General features: G+C 41.1%; 1 protein-coding gene across 8 annotated transcripts in view; it reads right to left on the bottom strand.

Annotated features, from left to right (window-relative positions):
* The window catches only part of vav2 (vav 2 guanine nucleotide exchange factor), a 65,442-nt gene that overhangs the window by 9,751 nt on the left and 34,031 nt on the right, over nucleotides 1-21,660 (bottom strand). For 5 of the 8 annotated variants that reach the window (XM_049738096.2, XM_049738099.2, XM_049738097.2 and 2 more), the window contains exons 3-9: nucleotides 9,506-9,564; nucleotides 5,848-5,916; nucleotides 3,747-3,852; nucleotides 3,637-3,651; nucleotides 3,125-3,223; nucleotides 2,380-2,448; nucleotides 2,090-2,190 (exon numbers count right to left, since the gene is read on the bottom strand). In XM_049738096.2, the coding sequence (XP_049594053.1) occupies nucleotides 2,090-2,190; nucleotides 2,380-2,448; nucleotides 3,125-3,223; nucleotides 3,637-3,651; nucleotides 3,747-3,852; nucleotides 5,848-5,916; nucleotides 9,506-9,564 (518 nt within the window). The remainder of the gene's footprint in view (nucleotides 1-2,089; nucleotides 2,191-2,379; nucleotides 2,449-3,124; nucleotides 3,224-3,636; nucleotides 3,652-3,746; nucleotides 3,853-5,847; nucleotides 5,917-9,505; nucleotides 9,565-21,660) is intronic. The other 3 variants (XM_049738101.2, XM_049738098.2, XM_049738104.2) reach the window with 1 other exon arrangement.

The following is a 21,660-nucleotide window of genomic DNA, read 5'->3' as shown; positions in this document are numbered from 1 at the left end:
GAGCCAAGGAGCAATTTCCCACAACGGGGAGCGGATGAATGAATATGTGAATAAATGTATTATAATTTGGACTGAATTGTGAATAACATGAATAAGTAATGACTACATTTGAATCCCGGGGCAATATTTGGAGGGGTCTTGCCAATAAAATGGAATGACTGAGGGCCAATAGAAGCCAGGCCTTGATTCTGTTGCTCTTATCTGGATGTGAGGAAGGGGGAAAAAAATATTAGCTAATTTTGAGCGGTGAGGATATGAAGGCCATGTTCATTAGATTTCATAATGGAACGCTGACATAGATGTAGAGGTTCAACCACGGGGGAGCTCAATGTCAGCTCGACATGGGCGTTCCTCCTCAGCACGTGACACACATTCTACTCGCTCGCTGAGCGGAAAGTAGGCCGCTGGCAAGGATCGCAGCGTTGGCACCCTGGCATGATAATCTAACGCGGCAAACTTGAAGTGGAATGGAGAAGAGCGGCTGCGGGTTGGGAAACTACGGTGTTCGGAATTTCAACCATAATCAAAAGTTTTGGCAACACTGATTGACAGTGAAGTGCTGACTCCATGAGTGAAAATACAAAACAAGTAGCGTTAGCGCTACTTGCTACTCGTCGTCATGGTGACAAAAAAATCTCAGCATTGATTCTGCAGCAGGTTTAAAAGCATCAATAGAAAATATCGATGTGACAAATCCATAGATAAAAAGCACTGGTGAAAGTCAAGACTGCTGGAACCCAACAAAATAAAACCATTAAGGCTTCAAGCAGTGTTGGGGAGGGGGGTGACTATATTTACAATTTAATAACAGTCCTTTCATTGGCATCAGAAGCTGGGTACTTCCACATATGTATGCCAGAGGGCTAATAAGCACATTGCGCCATGCAAGACTCTTCTCGGCCCAGTCCATAATTAGTCCATCACATACGCTCCACTTGACACCAAGTCGGAGCAAACCACACAGTAGGAGGTAACCACTCATCAATTTCCTGTTTGCAGTCTCTAATAAGTGACAAAGCCATATTGTAAAGAATTCAACATGTTAGTTTGGCCTCGGATTTCTCGTAATGGAGATGTCGGACTTCCCAATTTTTTCCGGAGGCGAAGCACTGAAGGAAATCTCACGGTAAACCGCAAGTGACAAGTTGTAGTGGCGGCTAATCTTCTCCGACACGCGGCATTGGGAGCGTCTCACCTCCGTTCAACTCACGCGACACGCGGGAAATGGAGTAAGTGGTGTTCGGATGCTCTTTGGAGGAGCCTCATCGTCGTGATTAGGCGTCGCGAAGAAATCAGGGCGGCAGATTACTTCGGAAATGAGCCCGGGAATGTCGCAGATGAGGATATCAACACGAGGGTGCTTAGACGGCCATTTACTTTCTCGAGCTGCCTCTTTCCATTCCGTTCGGTTAAGAATTGAACGGCGGTCGTGATGAACCGCTGACATTTTCAGCGTGGCATTCAGCTCAATGACAAATACGAAAAAAAAAGGGGCTTTTCATCTTTCGTGCCAACATGAGAGGAAAAATGAATCGAGCACATTGTTGGAAAGGTCATTGGGACTTACAAGCATAGATAAGCAAATTAATTAGTCAGCTAGGTCCTCGGGAACACTAGCCGGATGTCTGACGAGGGAGTTGGAATCCCCTGGTCACCGTTGTTTGCGGCCGCGGAGAGACAAGACGGTGGCGGCCTCATAATGAGGCGGGTTCACGTGTCAATCACGACGGGCCAGTCAAAGCTCGTGACGCAGAAAATCTGCAAATCTAATGAACTCTTTTCTCAAAATAACTCCACGTCGCATTTTGGAGAATGTCACTAAATGGAAATATAAATAACGCCGTTGGGAAATTTGTTTATGAATGGAAGCTGGATAAAAGTGTTTGTAGCAAATAAATAAAAAAAATAAAAATAAATAATAAATTAAATATAATAAAATAAACAAATATAATAAATATAAATAATGTAATAAATAAAAATAATATTAAATATGCTATGCAACAAGCAGCGGGGGCTTGCTCTCAAGGTAATAAAAAAAAAAAAAAGCACATCATGAACGGGTGCACAACCGAATCAAAGATTTACTAACCGTTCTTTGAAGTCAAGGAAGATCTTCCCCAAACCGTTTCCTCCGGTGACCATGTTGAGGTCGATGGCTCGAAGCAGAGCAAAATGTACTTTGATCACATCCTAAGGAAAAAAAATTGGTTTTCAAAGTTCTGTGTCACTTAGGAAAGCAACAACTTGTTTTTGCTTGCAGGCACCTGGTCGGCCACCGCAGGTCACCCCGCGGGCCTGTTCTAAAAATACCTCGCTAATGATAGGATGGTGCCATTTGAAAATGCAACCACAATAATTCAATGTAGCATGTTTACTGACCTCAAGGTTGACAAAGATGGCCTCCATGTCCTGCGGACTCACAATTTGCCTCAACGGGATCATGTAGTTCTTTAATAATAAAAAAAAAAAAAAAAATGATAGAGTGTACTGTATATTTACAAACAAATGCAGTTTTAATTGCACTCTCGCGTCCAAAAAGTAAACCTGCACGTTGTACACTTTTCAACCTGTCACATTCCATCATGCTAATGCTAACAAAAAGCGGAAGGCTTTATTAACCCCAACTCAATTAAGCTTAACGAGTCCTGTGATCACAAGGAGGGGTGCTTAGTCTCATTTATTCTCGTGCCGGTGAGATGCTGGAAACTCAGGATACGCATTTTGTTTAATGAAATTAGTCGGGATCGTGATTTGTTTCTGTCCATCACCTTGCAAATGAAACCTGTCAACGCGAGCGAGAACCGATGCGTTAGCAATGCTGATTTCCAAAATGGAGTCGTGATGTGTGATGAAACTTCATGAACCGACTAGAAAAATCTTTTCAAGTGTGTCTATTGTGATTTTGAGTGTCACTGTGTGATGTCAAAACCCGAAGGATCTCACACGGCGGCCGATTGCGTAATAACCACTATTGATCTCTTCCTGTGACATTTGTGCTCCCCAACGAAGCTGACAATAGCTGATACCTTCATGCTGCGAACAAGCCCACACAAGACGGAAATGCACGTCATATTGAGGCCCGAGGTTCGTTAAAAATAAATAAATACCTGCACTCATCCCTCACCTTCTCGATGTCTTCTAGCGTCTTATAATACTTGGCTTCGGTCTCCTGGATCTCTACTAAGCAGCAATTCCGCTTGTCGTCTTCTGTCATGCCCATTTTCTACAACCCACAGAAAATATATCGTTAGTTAACGATGATCAAAAGCAACGTCCAACTGGTTTTAGCATGCTACATGACAGGGAAGGGCTGTGGGAATAATTCTTGGGGGAAATGAGGCACGATAATGACATAAATTGAATAAAATGTACGATATCGACATTTTTTCATAAATGCAAATGATATCTAAAATGATCAATTTGTTTATGGTGTTGTAGTCATCCCCTGATGTCATATTTTCTCCCACGGGGACTGAGTCAACATTTTGGAGCAGCTGCCGTGTACATTTAATTACGCCGCTAATTGGCACGTCATCCTTGAGGGATGTCTTTTTTTCTTTTTCCGCGGGGGAGGACGGTGGCTCGCCGGGATCGCCTTTGATGCCGAGATTGATCGCAAAACGCAACGCCACTCACCTGCATGTATCTGATCTGCAGCATGAGGAAGGCAAATCAATCCAAAAATCAAAACAGACCGGCGATAAATGACAAAAAAATATGGAAGGCGTCCAGCTCAAAGGCCTCACCATGGGTTGTCGTACTTCCACCTTAATGATGTCCTCGTAGATATCGTCGCCATCGTCCTCGCACGGGACGCAGTCGTAGATGTCATCCTCGCCCAGGTCGTGCTCACTGGAGAACAAAAAGTTGGACTTTCTTAGCACGCAAATGCCATTTTTTCGTTATTAATATTCAATGTACATTTCTACATGAATAAAAATGATATGATGAACATATGCTCTCTGCCTTTGCTGGTATAATAATCCCTGAGTTCACCGACTGTGTGAAAAGGGTAAAAAAAAAAAGATGATAAAAAAGCCTTTCAATCAAATATTCAGCTTTGTCTTCACGCTCACGCAGGGATCGTTTGAAGTTTTTTAATTGAGGTTGCTCGGTTCACGCAAAATAATGTGCTTCCGCTTGCTTCATTATGGAAAGAAGGCGCTGTTGAATACTGAGAAGGCAGCATGGGGGGGGGATTGTCCCCGACTGTCTTCTCCGTGAACTCCGGAATTATACAAACCTCTTGTGTGACATGGCGGGGCATTCCGAGAAACAAGACAATTGAATAAGAAAATTAAATCCCACAAAAAAATTATTAAGTGCAGATGTAAAAGCTGAGGAGAGTCAGACGAGCTTCAATCTTTCCTCATGAGTAATAAAAAAAATGGGTGGTCTGTACAGTGTGTACAAAAAGTACCTTAAAAAGATTTCAATTCAATCAACATATTACATGAATAGCAGTAAATCTGTTTTGATTATTCCAAACACTGTTCCTGCATAATATCTACGTGTGCGCCTTTTCCAGATGATCGAGAGATACATGCATGAGAATTTGTATGCATCGCAGTACGTCAGGAAAGGAAGGAAAACCTAAGCACTCGTGAATTAGGTTACATTTTCTGTCTGATTACCACGGCGACAAGCCACAGGGCGCGCTGGGTGTTTGCACGCAATCAGCCAAGTCGCTCGATGGCCTTGGTGACACGCAGACGGTGGATTTTAGTCAGGTGGTGGTGGCTGAACGTCTCAGCATGGCACAGTTACTGAGCAAAATTCCCCCGAATGAAAATTCGATTGAGTATTCCGATTAAAAAAAAAAGTATTTTTGAACAATTATAAAAAACAGATAACATTTGTTGCCCAATTTGTTTTGGACATTTTCCTTCTAAATTAAAATTATTTTCTTTTCTAAACAAATTGTATTAAATCAGATTTTGGGCACTGCAGATTAATTACAATCATTCTGTTAGATCATTTATCATCTTCACAATGATGCCGCTGAGCTTTTATGATCATATCCTGTGCAAGCTGTTGTTTTATAATGAAACCATATGCCGCGACTTTTCCTCTTTTTCTCCTTTAAGAGACTCTCGAGAAGTATTATGTCACTAAAATGGATGATTATTACTCAGGAAGAGCATCATTATCCTCCATCTCATTCCACTTCTTCGAAACCATACATCAGTATGTCACGCTAATTTATCCATTTTTGAATGTTGGCTTACAGCAAGCACGACCGAAGCGCCAAACGTGTCCAACTGTGTTCCGCCCGTGACCTGCTGATGAATCAATTACGTTTGCGTCGATTGATGAAACAAAATGCATACTTGGTCTTTCCAAAAGGTCAAGAGCAGCTGTGGAGCAGAGCCGCATAATTAAGTCAATAAGATCAGATGGTGGCCTTGAGTTTGTGACCATGGATCACATCTCAATAAAAAAAAAAAAAATTCGAATTTATATTTCTTCACCATTTTTTTTACTCCTCGTTATTCACATTTGAGTTAACTGCACTCTAATCCCGTATTAACCTGCTTGGCTGCCGTTCCTGCTCCGTATAGAACATGCATCCATTTCCTCCTCCCGCTCTCGCTATGAGATCTCGCAGCTAAATATTATAATATTTTTAGAACTAAATATTAAATCTGAGTTATCACCCAAAGGAACACTGCCAAACGGGAGTACGACTCACCCACACATCTATGTTATAAAAAGCAGCCAGGGCAGGAATATTGCTGCTGTCGCCATGGCAACGGGCAGAGAGTTTCTCCAGATCGTGAACGGGAGTCACTTCATCATGTGACATATAACCGGCATATTTGTGTGTGTGTCGGAATGCCAACTTACTCCGCCAGTTCCTCAAGACTTCGGTACACATCGTCCTCATTCAAGGCTGTGTCTTCTGTGGGGAAAGGTCTGCAAAGCAAACGGTAGTTTTTCTCTGTCAGGTTGTCACTCCCATGTGCATCATCACACTTTCAGAGAAGAAGCCATCAATCATAAAAAAACATTTCCAAAATATGTCAGCCAACATCTCGCCAGAGCCAACTTGGAACTTAAAACTGGATGTGAGGAGATGAAACATCCTTTTTTTTGCAACAGTGAGGGATTGGCGACGTGTCTTCTGGACATTTCAAGGACTCTCAGAAGCAAAACATTAGAAGGAAGCAGAGATTCCCACGGATCATCCGTCAACTCTTACGGCTCCGCAAGTGGTACAGCCGACAATAAAAGCAAACCGTAAAGCGTAAATCATACGATTCACCTTCTTGTTGACACACCGACTATAAAACGACGACTCGGAAGTGATGGTACATAAAACCTAACGACTTGCGATTAGCTCATTAAACACAGGGATTTTATTTTGAATTTTAAAGATGTGTGCTCTCTGCAAATATTCTCAATTACATCGATTACATCGTGGTTGCTTTTGATTTGAGCAGATTGCTACAAATCAGAAGCTATTACTTCAATGTCGCGAGTAATTTAAGACTATTAAAATCATTAAGGTGATAATGTGAACCGCTTGTGTGAAACCGAAATGCCAACTATCTAACTTTTTAAAGTTACCACAAAAGTCTAAATTTGTAGCATCAAAGCTTTAAATGTCTTAATGATAGACTATTATAATTTTAGCAGCAGAAACTCAATGTTTATTTTTTTTCTTGCTTGGGGGCTTATTAAATTAAACCATAAAGAAAAGCACGACAATGCAATTACAGATATTCTCCAATAAACTCTTTAAATGTGAAACCAATTCTATTGTTAGCTAACCGATGCGCCAAGTGACTTTTTTGAAGGAAATACGACCTGCTGTTTTATCGGAAATTGTTAATATTCGACAATGCCAAGTTTGCGATTTGTGGATTTACACAACAGGGGATCACTAGAAGTATTATTGTGTAAACAAGCCTCCATCTTTATAAGGTAATTAAACCAAATTCAATATTGGATCATTTTTATTGTCTTGTGCTTTCTTCTTCCAGAAAAGCACTTGACATTGCAGGTCTTGGATCAGCTCACAATCTTTCATCATTTTTAAAAATATAAATATATTCCCCACATGAGCAGAGTGACAGCTATCAAGCTAATGAGCACTCAGCGAGCTAGCCAAAGGTCAGCCATCGCTGTCATTTATCACACGCACTCTCAAGAATTAAGCAAGCCAATCTCGGAATCAGTTCCTGAACGCGGTTCGAAACCTGAGTTGAGAAAATCCAACGGCAAAACTTCACGTGATTTATGCAACTCTCATCACTCGCGTTATGAGCGCAAGCTAGCACCGCGGCGCTTCCTCCCGAGCGCAATAACCCACCCACATTTGACGACCCCCTCCAATGAAATGCACACTATATTATAAGTTATTAATGGAGTCCCGCAGGGCAAAATTTAATTACATTGTAGTTTGTGGGGCCGCGGCCTTGCATCTATCACCTCAGTGTTGTTTTGCGGAGCCAAGCACTCTCTAATGCTGCTGTTTTCATTTCTCCTAAATGGTGCAACAAGGTGCCATTGGACTATGTTTATAATTTCATCAGATCTCCTCTAACAGCTTGTCTCCTGACTATTAGCCGCCATTATTGGCTAGGCGGCTAGTTGCGGTATTTTTTTTTTTTTTACAAGTCTTCACGTGCGCTACTCTTCCGAAGAAAAGTCAAACGTTTGGATAAAAAAAAGCTATTTCCTCTCTGCCTCCATTGGCTTTGCCGCTTTGTGACAGTAAATGCCAGTTGTTTTGTTGTACCCAATACATGTATTGATCATGTATAGCCTCCTTAAAGAGATTTGTGCAGCGAAAATAAACAAATCCAACCATCCGAACTTTTGTCAGCTTTGTTGTCCTACTGCTGAGCCCTTTTTGATTAATCCCATAAATTTAACAAACCCCTAGCCATGTTGAATTTTCCTCAGTCCATACGGTAAATTCCGGCATAAAGGGAATTGTCGGCACGCGTGTACAGGACACCGGCGCGCTGAGCCGTAGCCATTGATCAGCCGCTGTCAGAGAGCAGAACAGCGGTGGAGTTATTAGATGGGAATTCGGCTCAAATAGGAGACCACGGAAGAAGCTCGGTGTCCCTGGATGCAACTTTGCTTCTGCTACGCTCAATAAATCACTACAGCTCAAGCCACAGCTTGCACACGTTGCTACTTATTCCCTGTCCTTTCCGGGCTTTTAAATACGGGCTGCTAGTTTCCTTCAAAGTCACCTTTCCTATTGAAGTACTTTTTATGTCTTGGTTTGGAATAACGGTTCTTGTAGAATTAGCTAATGTTAGCAACATGGCGGACAATAGCTATGCAGCCAATGGATGAACATGTGGCTGTTTTTAAAAAAAAAATAAAACCTAAGACGGTTAACAGGAAGCCTTCCTCACCGAGACGGTGACAGACACATGAACTACCGAGGCCACGTCGCACTGAGCCCACCTCAAAGGTGAGATCAATGGACCCGGACAGAATGTCGATGGACGCGTCTTTGGCATTGATACAGGGAGATTTAAGGTAGCCAGCGGCTCTCTGGTCACTTTAAAGATCGATGAAGTGCCTGATGTGCTTTCTGTAAGCATTATTTGAGACAACATGGGCAATTATCGGACTAGAAACCTCCCCATCTTAAGTAGCTGGAAAACGTGAAGGCAACATTTTGTTGCTTGGGCGGCCATTTTATTTTAATCCACTTTCAAAAAAATACCTTGCTTTTACTTTTCATAATGACTTTATGAGTGCCAAGAGACTGAACTGGTTCGATGGAGCCCGCGGGCTAGATTAGCAAACATCCCAGGTCTGGGTTAAAGAGAACTTTTGTTTTTGTTTAAGAGTAATTACTAAGATACCTAACACTCTATTCAGACTCATAACGCTTGCGATAATAATACCCGATGAGCATCTAGAGAATTTTCACCTTTAAAACCAATTTACAAATTAATTGAAGGTGAATTGCTAAAATTCGACATAGCTCAGGATTAAAGTTAAGTTTCTGCTGCGGTCGTACGTCATCGATTTTATCAGCTCACAGCAAACACGTTTATTAATAACGTGAGGGAGACCTGAGCTCACTTTCGATGTCATTTCCTGGCGTGGCTCCTAATGGGTGCGCGCCATCAACTCATTACTCAGAACGGATAAAATGGCTTTTTATGCCGTGCCGGAGCTGCTGAGCCGTTTGAGAAAATGAAGAGGGATCAGAAGCCCATTTTAGGGCTGATAAAAGAAGGGTGAATGATTTTCTCCGTTTCCTTTATTGTATGAGAATAATGGTGCCGGCATACATTGGAGTCGTTTGACTCAGACACTTCAGCACTGTTGCAATCACAGGTGGAAATGAACAAAGGATTTTTTTGGAGGTACGAACAAGACTTAGGTGTTAATTAAGTCTAAAAGAGCAGCCGTAGTGATTAATTAGCACCTCGTTTTTGTTTTTTTGTGAAAGGAAGCATTGAAATAGTTTGCCTGGCAGAAAATCGATGAAGTCAAACGCTGAATGATTAAAAATTAAATTTACCTGATGCCTTTGATTTGTGCAATACTGTGATGGGAGATCCTCGACAGAGTGGAGATGACCTGGAAAAAAAAAAAGACGATACATCACAAATACTTAATTGAAAAAATACAGTAAGAATCAAAACAAAACAATTTGATTGGGCAATACATTGCAGCATATCATAGATGTTTTTTTTTCTCATCCTCGCTCTCTCGCCTCTGATGATCTTGCAGAAAAAAAGGGCAATATTGCGAAAACTCATAACAGCCTCATTCAGAACAAGACGTTATGTTCTGCGAGTGAATCAATCAATTGAGAAATTGCAGTGCGGCACAAAAATCACAAAAGATCATTTGAACTGACACATAATTGCATTATTATGAATTATACTTGTATTGTAATTCCTCAGGGACATATGAAAGGTAACAAAAAATCTGAAAAAATAAATATTTTCCGTGAAGCATCAGGGCTGCCTCTCCATTTCTAATTCAGCGCAAACTATAAATCATAATTAATTCATTTTGGGGAACATTCAATTGTACAGGTTGTAATCCAGAGGGGGTTGATTTGTAGATTTGAGACTTTTACACTCTTTGTTGATTGTCACATTTATTGCTTTATTATATTGATGTAACTTACTTTAGGCAAGTTTTTATGAGATTTCTCTGTCAGGGGACCAAATGTAATATTGATGATGAACTACCGTATGCATATTTTTCAAAAGTTTGCATCGTTCCAAGTAGCAACTACTGAATCTTGCGCAATAATAGACTACCAGCTAATCCTGTATATTTGTCACGTTTTTTTTTTTTTTTTAATTGGTGCATTCTTGGTTAGTTTGTGCTTAATTGCTCCAAGTAATTTAGTACACGCTGGAAAATGTTCATGTTCATTTCAGGTGATTGAGTACGGCCTTTAAATTTCATGCAAGAGCTCTTTTATGGTTGAGGACTACAGATGGCGTTCTTGCACGCTCCAGAGATGCCAAACTTTAGGACTACCGAGGAATCACCACTAAACACACACACACATGCAAACACACACACACGCACGGACGCTCCAGATCAGAAAGCCTGCCCCTGACACCTCATTAAGCACTCGCGGGTGTGTTTCGGCTTACAACAGCGTGGCAATGCCAGATGCCTCCTCAACCAAAAGGAGAATTGTTATCTCAACCACTCTCAATTGTTTGATGACTTTTTTTGTTTGAAACAAAACTAAAAACTTGGATGGGACTGACAGGGATTCCACAAAGAATTTAAATGAGACGGACAGGCAGGTGATCAGATCAAGCTAACCACAGCTGGGCCCTGAATCTCCTGGCGTAGCTCCAGAGAGGTCAGAGCAGGGGCCAAAGAGTTCCTCGCCCGTAGGGACAAAACTCAAGCGTGCCAACATCCAGCACGTTTGGGTGACTTCCACATATTAGCAGGAAAAATCCATTCAAATCACAATTTCACTTATCTAATCAATTTTTTTAGTGTCATATTTCTTTTTGGAGATTTTCTGATCCTCCCCACCTCGAATATACTCTCCACACCCTTTTTTTTTTCCCCCTGATCCTTAGCTTCACTCAAAGCCTGGGAGTCTTTACACGTTATTAATTTCCCTCTCATCTCATTCTCTCCGGGGGGTCTTAACGCCATAGCTAGCCAGAAACTAAAGCTTCTTTTACCCCTCGAGGAATATAGAAAAGGACACAACGGAGCCCAGAATATTTTATCTAACCCCGTTGAAATTCCCTCTCACCCATATTTGACCCTGTGGATAATTAAAGTCATACGCAAATATGTCAAAATGACGTCTGACTTGAAGTTGTGGTGGGCTGATTTTTTGCCAAATCAGGTCAGAGGGCAAAGACATCTAATTATATCTGATTTCAATCCCGAAATCTGAGCAGAGGAGTCCGTCATAGCCACCATTTTTTTTTTTGTCTTGGCACTTGCAGCACAAATCAATGCGTGTGTTGGAAGAGATTTCCCACATTGGGTTTCTCTTCCAACAGCTCACATCTTGATAGCGTGATATATTTACCAAGTCTTCACACTTTGCATCGCTCTTGCGTGCCAAAGTAGAATACGACAAAAGAGGAAAAATAAAGCTGAGAACAGATGGCCGGGTCGGAACCCCGCATGCCCAACATAAATAATCGACAGACAGTGCTCGAGCTCGTGTGTTTTTGTGTCCCACTGCCTTTGGGACTTTTGGCTTTTCCAAACCCTCTTGTTTTTTTGGACTTTGGTCTCAGTAACTCTCGTTCATCTGACTAATCCTAAATTGATTAGTCTCCAATCGTCGGGTCATGTTAAATGTTGCCGAATACCATCAGGAGCTTGGGCCTGCCTAAATCCTGATTGCAGTCAGATTGGCACTTGCCACTAAATCCCATCCGAGCTGACCTTCCATCCGCTTGATTACAGCAGAAAAGCCCTCAGTCTGGCCCAAAGGCCAAAAAGGACTGATGTGAATCTCAAGACTCCATTTAGCATCGGTGCCGCATGAAATGAATGTTAGCCTACAGAGGGCACTCAGTCCACACTTAAAAATTAAAGACAGAACCGGTTTGTTCACATCAAGAAGATGACTTTGGGCATACTTCCTCCAACTAGTTCTATGAATTATTGATGTGATTAAGTGCTGCGGCTCAATCCGAGGCTTGTTTAGCCGTAGGACCTTGAACATCGATTCGATCTTCGAGGCAGCGGCGTCTAATTTGTGTAAATAGTCCTGCATAGATCGTATCGGCCGACACGACATCTGCCGATGTGCTGCGGCCGTGTCCGTGACCTGTTTCGTTTCACGCGCCGTCATCGGACATAAACACGCTCACCTACACGGATGTGGAACACATGGCGTTCGGCCATGACGGTATCAGCACACGCAAAGGTCAGCGTGAAGAGAAAATGAAAAGCTGTCCAAGCACATTAACGCTCGAAAAACATCCATACGATAAGCATAGTAAAATAAAATGACATTTTAAATCTTATTTTATTATTATTTTATTTAAGATAAAATGAAATTTAAGAAAAATCAATTTAAATAAAATAAATAAATAAAAATTAATATGCAGCATTTTAATATGCATGGCTAAATTGTTCAAGTTACAGCTTGCTTGATGTTCAAGAGTTTGCTCACGAAGGTGATTCAATCACTGACGCCACAGCGACAGCTGACAAACCAGTAGGAGATGCGATGTCAAGCCGCCAAGACGCCTTTCGCAGGGTTACCTTGACTAAATCGTGACCGAAAGCACCCAAACCTCATTTTTGTGTTTACTCACAAGCATTAGTATGTAATCTAAAATCTTCCGTCACTGCAGAGGTTTCCATAAAGCACGTGCAGCTCACAGCAGACATCTGGCTGCTTTCAGCAAAACCATTAGCTATTCATACAGCCTCTCTTTGCCAGTTGGAGACGAGCGACAGAAAAAAAAAACTGCTGTCACTACAAGCAAAATGTGTGCAATTATACTACTTAGCCTATTTAACTCAACTTGCAGCAATAATCATCAATTATGAAATGATGTAAATCACTCCATCTAAAATCCAAAGCAGCAAGATGTATTTCAAAAAGGATTTCCGATATGTCCACTGTTGGGTGTCCATTAGAGTTGATCTGTGAGAAAAAGATGTTGGTGGGTCGAAGGGGGTTAAAGTGATAAAGGGCAAACTGGATTTCTTAAAACGTGGGACAAGTGTTTTGATGAGGCTATTACTTATGAACTTCAATGTCCTTATCACGTCAAGGCACCTTAGCCAACCGGCTTTTGCGCCGGTCCACCAATGTCCGAGCGAGAGGATTGAGAGAATAAATTGGATTAACCAAAAGGCGTAATCCAGTTGGCCTTTTTTTTTGGGGGGGGGGAGGTGTTCTGCCCACAAGTCTCTGCTGGAGAAGATAAGGGGATGGGGAAACATAAATCCCCAAATTACAAAAAAACTTTTTGTGTTTTGAAGACTTAATACATTTGACAAAATGCCAATTTGTCACCTTGTCGGGTGATAACACGGCTAGTTTGTGTTCATGGAGAGAACATATTTTTTACAAGATTAGGTTCTGTGTGCCCACTAGTCTAAAAATGACATTCGGTGTATATTATATTATTGTGTATTGTAAAGATTTATTTATTTAATTAATTTTATTAAATTGTATTTAATTGTATTTAATTTTGTTTAATTTTATCTAATTTTATTTAATTTAAAGAAAATAAATTTGAGGAAAAAATAAACTCCATTAACATAGTTGCTTGATGCTTAATTCATTACAGTACAATTTATTCATTCATTAAAAGCTATTTATCCGGTCGGCGAACTCCAACACAACAGAGTCACAAATATTGAATACACACTAAAACGTTAAAGTGTGATGTAAATTGCAATGCCAGCCCTTTTTATGTTGGTAATGAAACTATTTGTCCATACTTTTCGCCGCTTCGTAAAATCGCCTGCGCTAATAAAGATAAGGCGCTTTTAATGGAGATCAATTCCGTTCCCACTATTTAGCACCACTAATGGCAAAGTCTTGAGGGAGTCACCAAGTTGCTCTCAAGCAATAATGACTTTAAACCTCAACTTCATGTTCACTCCTAAATCATCGGGATAATCAACACAAGAAAACATCGACTCGGAACGTGCCCCAAATTCAAGTCTCTCCAGAGTGTAAAGCTTATCCGTGTCCATTTTCATAGACACTTTCCCTCCGCCGATTACAATGGAGGAGTATTATTTCTGGCGGATGAACCCGCCAGTGCGTTCTAATCTGCGGTTCCCAGATATATAAATGAATCAAATCCAAGACCCTCTCATAATTTTTTTAAGATCGCATACATATTTATATAGCAAATAAATCACAGCGAAACACAACAACGCAATCAAGACGGCGAGGTGAAACATAAAATATAATTCAAACGAGGGTGTGAGGCAGTCAATAAGAGAACAGATCCTGCTATGCTTTTAAAATATTCATCACATCTGCATTGTGTGAATTATCGTAATGAGAAAATGCGTCATAATACGCTCCATGCATTCTAATTTTTTGCACGACACAATGAGTAGAATCACACATAAATCACTAAAGCTAGAACATTTGAAAAACTGGAAACCAAAACAAGCTTTTGGGATTAAATTGAGCCAAGACTATAATGCATCCAAAAGCTGAGATGGATGAGGGGCGTTGGTGACATTTCTCCCCCATCTAACACATCGCTGACACAGACAAAGTGCGAATAAGCCTGCGGTAGGAAGAAGACGGAGAGAGAAACACAAAATTCAACTTCATCTTTTGGATCAAGGTTGGGGCGTGACATACACGACACATCCCGTGTGTATGCTCCAGGCGTTTCTACACTAAGTTCCTGCCAAGTATTTTAAAGACTTTTTAAATGCGGTTAAATTATTGGATACCACAAATATAAACATATCTCGATAAAAAGAAAATCTAATGATGATATTCTGTGTAAAAAAAAAAGTGAGTGACCTGACGGTAACCTTTCACTTCCAAAATGGAATGGAGGTATTCAAAGGAAGGAACTCTGACTGGATCACACCATGGGGGGAGTTTGGAGGGGGGTAACTCAGCATGGGGCTGAAGATCAAGCCTGCGGTGTGTGTCTGGATGTGTGTGCGTGTTGGAGAGCAAGGGCTTTTGAGGTGAATGTTCTATTCAACTGACAGAATAAGCTTTACACTTGTTATCAATCGGCGGGGAAACATTCGCAATCGAGTCGTACAAAGAAAATCCCAAATAAACCCCGGATAAATCCGCGCAGCTGTAACTTTGCTAGCGGGACGGAAAATAACAACAGCAAATGTGAGACGAAAACAAAAAGGGATGCTGTTGCGTGATTTTGGAAGATCATCATATCAGACTTTGTTTTATAATTATCCTCACAGAGGGGAGACGAACCATTTTGCTGCAGGGGAGGGGGGGGACTACTTACATATTGTGTACATTACCCTCATGGGGTGGGCTGTGGGAACGTTTATATTTACGCAACATGTGGTTCAAATAGCCGAGAAACATTTTCCGCTCCATTTCTGATTACAAGTGTTCGCCTCACTTTTTTTTTCAAAGGTCGGCTTGTTTGTTTGTTAACCTTTCGTCATGGCCAATATGGCGACAGTGCGTGTATGATGTTCGAGCCAACCTCCCCCTTCCCCGTCTTTCATTTTCTGTTTCCACTGTCCCTGACTTAGAAAAAAAAAAACGCCGTTAACAGCATGCATGGAAACAAGTGCGAATGAGATCAAGGAAAATGTGTGGCCTGTATACTCGACGTGATGCGCGAGGCGCTTCGGGCGATGCCACCACTGCGCTCAAAAGAACGAACAGACGGAGCGGGGGAAAAAAAAAGAATAATGCATGCTGATTGGACCAAGGCTTGAGAGTTAGGTAGCTAGAACTGTGCTTTTTACTTGTGAATAATTCTCTCACATGAGAGGGAATATCTCTACACTTGCCAGCGTGTTACTGAAAGGAACTGATGGCATTTTGTTGTTTTGTTAATGACACTGAAAAGACGGAATATTTTTAAAACATAGCCAATGATTTTTTTTTCATACTATAAGGCGCAGTATGAATGAATTTTGGGAATATATAGGGCACAGAAGACGCGAATGAGTCAAACTTTATTCATTTACATTCATGCATATGATCCACCTGATTATAACGTGTATTTGTTTTGATATAATGACCCCCATGGGGAAAAGTGGTACAAAAAATGGATGGATGATTTTAAGTACGCCTTATAGTCCAAAAAGTACGGTACTCCAATTGCGGTCATTTCAGATCAGCTCATTTTGACAATCGGTAGCGTTATTTCTTGAGCTCCGTTTAAATGATTAGTAGATATTTTATAAAAATGTTCAATTCTAAATGTTTTAAAAGAATTTAAAACCTTTTTAAAATCACTGTGACAAGAAATGTTTTGTTTCCATCATAAGTAAAAAAAATTAAATCCAGATTTAGCCGAGTGTGTTTTGATGTGCAAACACCCAAAATCCACCCGAGCATATTTTACATTAAGTAAGCGAAGTCTTGCTCATCCTGCTCCTTTCACTTCTCTACATGTGTTTGCACTCAATCCCTGCTCGATGACGTATGCGTGCACACTTGCCAAAAAGATCAACGAGATTTCCCAACAGCTAGCCCATCATACTTGTCCTGATTTACTCTCAGCAGAACGGTGGGGCAGGTTATAATAAAATCATTCAAATTGAGTTTTAAGTTCATCTCAAATTGGAAAGTACCCTCAGGTATTTTCATTTTATTGGAGGTCTAACTTAGAGAAAAAAAACACACACACACGTGTGATGTCCAGGCAACAGGACTTCATTGAAGGAGGTCAGAACCTTTTCCATCCCCCACAGCAGTGGGCTATATTTTGAGGGAGGAATGCCTCTATTCTTCACCCAGACATCTGTGGGGAGCGCCGAGCCCTTCACCGGCGGCACATCACGGCCTCAAACAGCTCTCTATGTCAACTTGAACAGACAGAGGCTCATTATGGAGCCCCGCAACTCACCGAGGGGCGGCATGCGGGGAGATTGGCAGAGGAGTGCGAAAGAGCTCAAATAAGGATTTTTTTTTTTTTGCACAGACCGAGAAAAAAGTCCTTAGTGGTTCCACATCAATACTTCAAGACGGTTCCACAGATGGAGGTAAGATAGAGTCAAGGTGGAATGATATTGTTAATTTCAGCTTTTGAGAAGGAAATCCTGTTTGCAATGTTTACGTATTGCCTGAAATTCAGAAGCTGGCTTGCAAAGGCGCCCCGGGGTAATACGATGGATCTCAGGTGAGCACGTTGTTTTTATCCTGTCCTCCGAATGAACCTAACGTTTGGGAAAACGCTTTAAAAATGCATTATGTCCGACAATATTGCTTGATTAGATCTTCATACTAGCAAAATCCATTACGTTGCCTGAGAACCACCTTTCGGGTTTAATGTCTAAACCGTGCTCTTTTCCATCCAGTCGATTCTGCTAGGCCGCGGCAGCACAATTCCGACTATTTTCTTTTTTAAATGCGATAAAAAGGTTTGCAACACCATCCACCGACCCCGTTTTTGTTTTCTTAGTCGTCCGCAAACAAGACAACACCGCAATTTCGTGTTCTCATCTGATGTCATCAAATGAGAACACCTGCGCTTTGATATTGCAGCAATCTCTAAATCATGAAAAAAATAAATCAAATCGGCCGTCTGAAATGGAGCACATCAACGCAAGACAACAAAGGCATGTGTGCAAAACAACAATTCTTCACACACTCCTGAGCTCAAACAAAGAGACACTGACACTCCCAATAACGTTGAATCCAGACGTGGAAGAATCTGACAAGCGGCGCTGTCTTCTGAGGAGTGTTGGCGGCCACTTGAATCAAAGACTATCACCGGGCTTTTCAGTCAATGTCCACAGAAATACCTCACAACAAACCAAGCATGCATGATTTTTGCACCTGCCCTATATTGCGTGCATGGACATAGGTAGAGATAAATAAATAAACGGAATAAATAAGTCAAGAAAGAAATCATAAAAAATAAAATTCATTGAAAACAAATAAATAAATAAATAAATAAATAAATAAAACAGGATAAATAAGTAAAGAAATGAATAATAAAAATAAAATTGAATAAATAATAAAAAGATATAAAATAACGCAATGAAAAATAATAAATGAATAGATAAATAGCTACACAGTGTGCTTGCAATTAAATATGCCTTAAGAACTCAGAAAAATGCTAGCCGCATAGCTTTGAAATCTGCTGCATTACAACTCGAGTATGAAATCAAATTGACACTTGGAACTGCGCCATGTTGTTTCTACTGTTTACGTCGGATAGCGAAAGATCCGTCGGCACATATAAATAGTGTTTTATTATAGCTGCATAATGAAAGCCACCGTGAATTTAAGAAGATGATCAGGCCCCAGTAAACAAAAGACAATGAAAGTAGTTCTTTGTCATCGGAATGGGGATATTTTTTAAGGAATAGTTTTGCCAGAGGAGGGGAAAATGTAAAGGTTACAATTCCTCATAGAACCTCTTAGTACTTGTCACTATCTACAGAAGAAAGAAGGGAACACCTTTTAAGCAAAATGCGGTCCATCATATTTAAAAATAGAAAACCGGACTCCGCTTTTTATTTGTTATTTTTCCAGCAGGCCATCCAGCAGAGTGGCGGACCAAGGTCGCCAAGATTGTGACGAAGCCACTCACTCAGAGATGAATAATGCAAGAGACGTAAAAAAAAAAAAAAAAAGAAAGGCGTCTTTGTGATATACGTGACATGAGCCGGTTCGGGGGTGGGGAGTCGTCCCTCATTCGGCGTAAATGCACTTCCAGTAATGAGCAGCGGTCAGCTAAAGCAACAACAAAAGAAAATCCAGCCACCGCTTATTAATGGCCTATCAGGTAAATTACAGTATCTGATAGTTTTGATTAAATGTGCACCGTTTGGGATGCAGTTTTTGTTCCTCCCCCTCAATCCATTTCCTTTCACATTTATGAGAGTTGATTTTAAATTCTAGAAGAGCAACACATGCGGCACCTCGGAGGGATCGAAGGTAATTTGTTCAGTTTTACTTTGAAGGATCGAACACGCCTGGAAAGCCGGAGGCACCATTACAATAATGTGATTTACTCTACCTTTTTTTTTTTTCTGAAAATCTGTCATACAGCCATGGGAAATCATAATATCTCATAAAAAAGACCAAATTGGGTTATCAAAATGTTTTTCAGTCAAAGGTGCCATATTGGCACCACTGGGGACATTTTTGCTACGTTCATAATTCCCTTCATTGACTACTGATGGGAATAATGAGGTTGTTTCAATGACACGCAGATCTGCCATGGTCAAGGACGTGATGACGATGCATATCTTTGGTCTCACTTTTCATTTAACGGGACATTAATTTAAATGCACCTGAGAAGGAGTGGAAGACGGAAGGATTTGCTTGAGGAACCTTGAATGTACCAAAGAGGTTTTGCTATCCCCTCTAATGTCATTTCCTCACTTGATAGCTAAGGTAAACCTGTTGAAGTTTAGATAATAAAAGTTATTGGTAAATGAGGGGACTCGTTAGATGCACATAAAAGGTTTTGGGGTTCTTGGCGCCCCCTCCCCGGAAAGCTTCCCGAAGCTTAGAGAAGTGGAAAATCTGCAGTGAAATCGTCAAGGGAGAAATGGCGGCTGTTTTTCTTGCTTCGTGACATTTCTGGTCCTTTGAGAAAGACACAATGCTCAGCCGACTGCCCCTAGGCGATGACATCACAGGATTGAAAGTTTGTGCTTTAATAGGAAGATACGTAGTTGAGAACTGCTGGGGCTTTATAATGACCGAGTGCCGATCGAGGAAAAAAAAGATCTGTTGCTTCATTCGGATTTTTTTGTGTGGCCCAAGACGATTATTAAAATAACAAGGATGACGTTAATCCGATATTTTGTTGCACACTTAAAGAGTCATCTAAATTTCAAAGAGCTTGGTGTACCTCTCGGAACGTCTTCGGGGCCCCTATTAAAATAACGAGGATGACGTTAAACCGATATTTTGTTGCACACTTAAAGAGTCATCTAACTTTCAAAAAGCCTGGTGTACCTCTCGGAACGTCTTCGGGGCCCCTTTTAATTAGCAAACTGTTACAGCTGTGCCTTCTCCAACGTGGTTGTTTCAGGTCATTCACCAGATGTTGGAGGATTTATATCGGGGTTCACAGAAGACCACTTCAAAACCAGTCTAAGGTTTTGGTCTTGGTCTTTTTAGCTGTTTATTTTTGCATCTGTGTACATAGCTTGGTCTGACTTGCCCCAAAAAAAAATTTCTTATATATTCAAAGGAGCCACAAGCTTTGTACACGAGCATCCAAAACAGCAAATAAAAGATTTTACAATGACAGCTGTTTCTAAATGCACTTTTTCCAAACAAACACACACGTCAGACAATACAAGACGAGCTTGTTGTGACTCTTAAGCACCCTGTGGTTCTGGAAAGTCTTGGAGGAGCTTGACATATTTGGCATGTCCGAGGACTCGGCAGCGTACGCCTGCAGCCCTGGCGCTTCCTGAAGAGACATCCCGCGACGGCCAACCCAATAAGCCAGGGGTGTCAAAATTATTTTTGTCGCGGGCCGCATCATAGTCGTGGTTTCCTTCGAAGGGCCATTGAAATTGCCAAATGTCTGAATGTCTCAAATGATATATAGTGTACGGTACTCAACAAACGAGTCAATGACTAGATGAATAACTAGTTTTCAAAACAGAGATTAAGAAAAACTGCTAGCAATAGATCTATTTTTTAAAAGTGAAAACAATTAGTTATTTTAATATTGACATATGAATTTGTCTTATTTGGCCCCCAGGCCTTGAGTTTGACACGTGCAAATTCTTTGAATTAGTGTACGCCACCGTCTGCAAGCTTGGCAGCAAACGTAAGCACTGACAAACGTGTTTTTTTGTTTTGTTTTTTTTAACAGCTGGCGAGATTCTCCCTTCCTTCCACTATGGTGTGTATTTGTATCGGAACGTTTCGCATGTGGCTAAGGCAGCGGCTTCGGCTCCTGTCACGGGACCGATGCCAGCTGTACCAATTGGCATTCCCGCTAAGGCGCCAAATTACGGTGAAAAAAAAAAGACATCTGCGCCAGTGAGGAAGACAATGGCATTACAAACACGGCTAATCAAGAGAGCAACGACAATAAATCAAGTCTAATCCGCCTTTTGTACAAATCCAGCCGCTCGAGCATATTAACTCCATATCAGACAAATTTTAACAGAACATATCCTTATTATGTAAACGACTTTAAATAACAGACATTTGGTTTATTGTGTGCTCCACTGGAGCACATTCCACGTCTATTGTAGCCCGAAGCTGTAGAAACCTCTCGACTTATGCTCTCCAAAGAGTGACTGCAGCTTGAGCAGTTGCAGAGGCGTGCTTAATGAAAGGACGACCTCAACTTCATAGCATTTACCCTCAGGCCGTACGGGAGCCCTTTCCTCGGAGGGAAGCGAGACATGAGACCAAAAATATGGCTCAACGTTGTCATGCCTGAAAGAAAAATGAATCAAAAGTACACACGATTTGGCACCTGTGGAATGAAAGGTTTGCCCGGAAAAAACACTCAGCCGCATTTCTGTTTGAAAAGATCAACTTGGTCAAACAGAGAAGAGGGGAAGAGAATT

This window comes from Syngnathus scovelli, chromosome 13 (assembly GCF_024217435.2).
Source record: "Syngnathus scovelli strain Florida chromosome 13, RoL_Ssco_1.2, whole genome shotgun sequence".
In the NCBI taxonomy this organism is placed as follows: Eukaryota; Metazoa; Chordata; class Actinopteri; order Syngnathiformes; family Syngnathidae; genus Syngnathus; species Syngnathus scovelli.
Note: the sequence above shows the minus strand (reverse complement) of the source record. Positions and strands in the feature narration are given on the sequence as shown.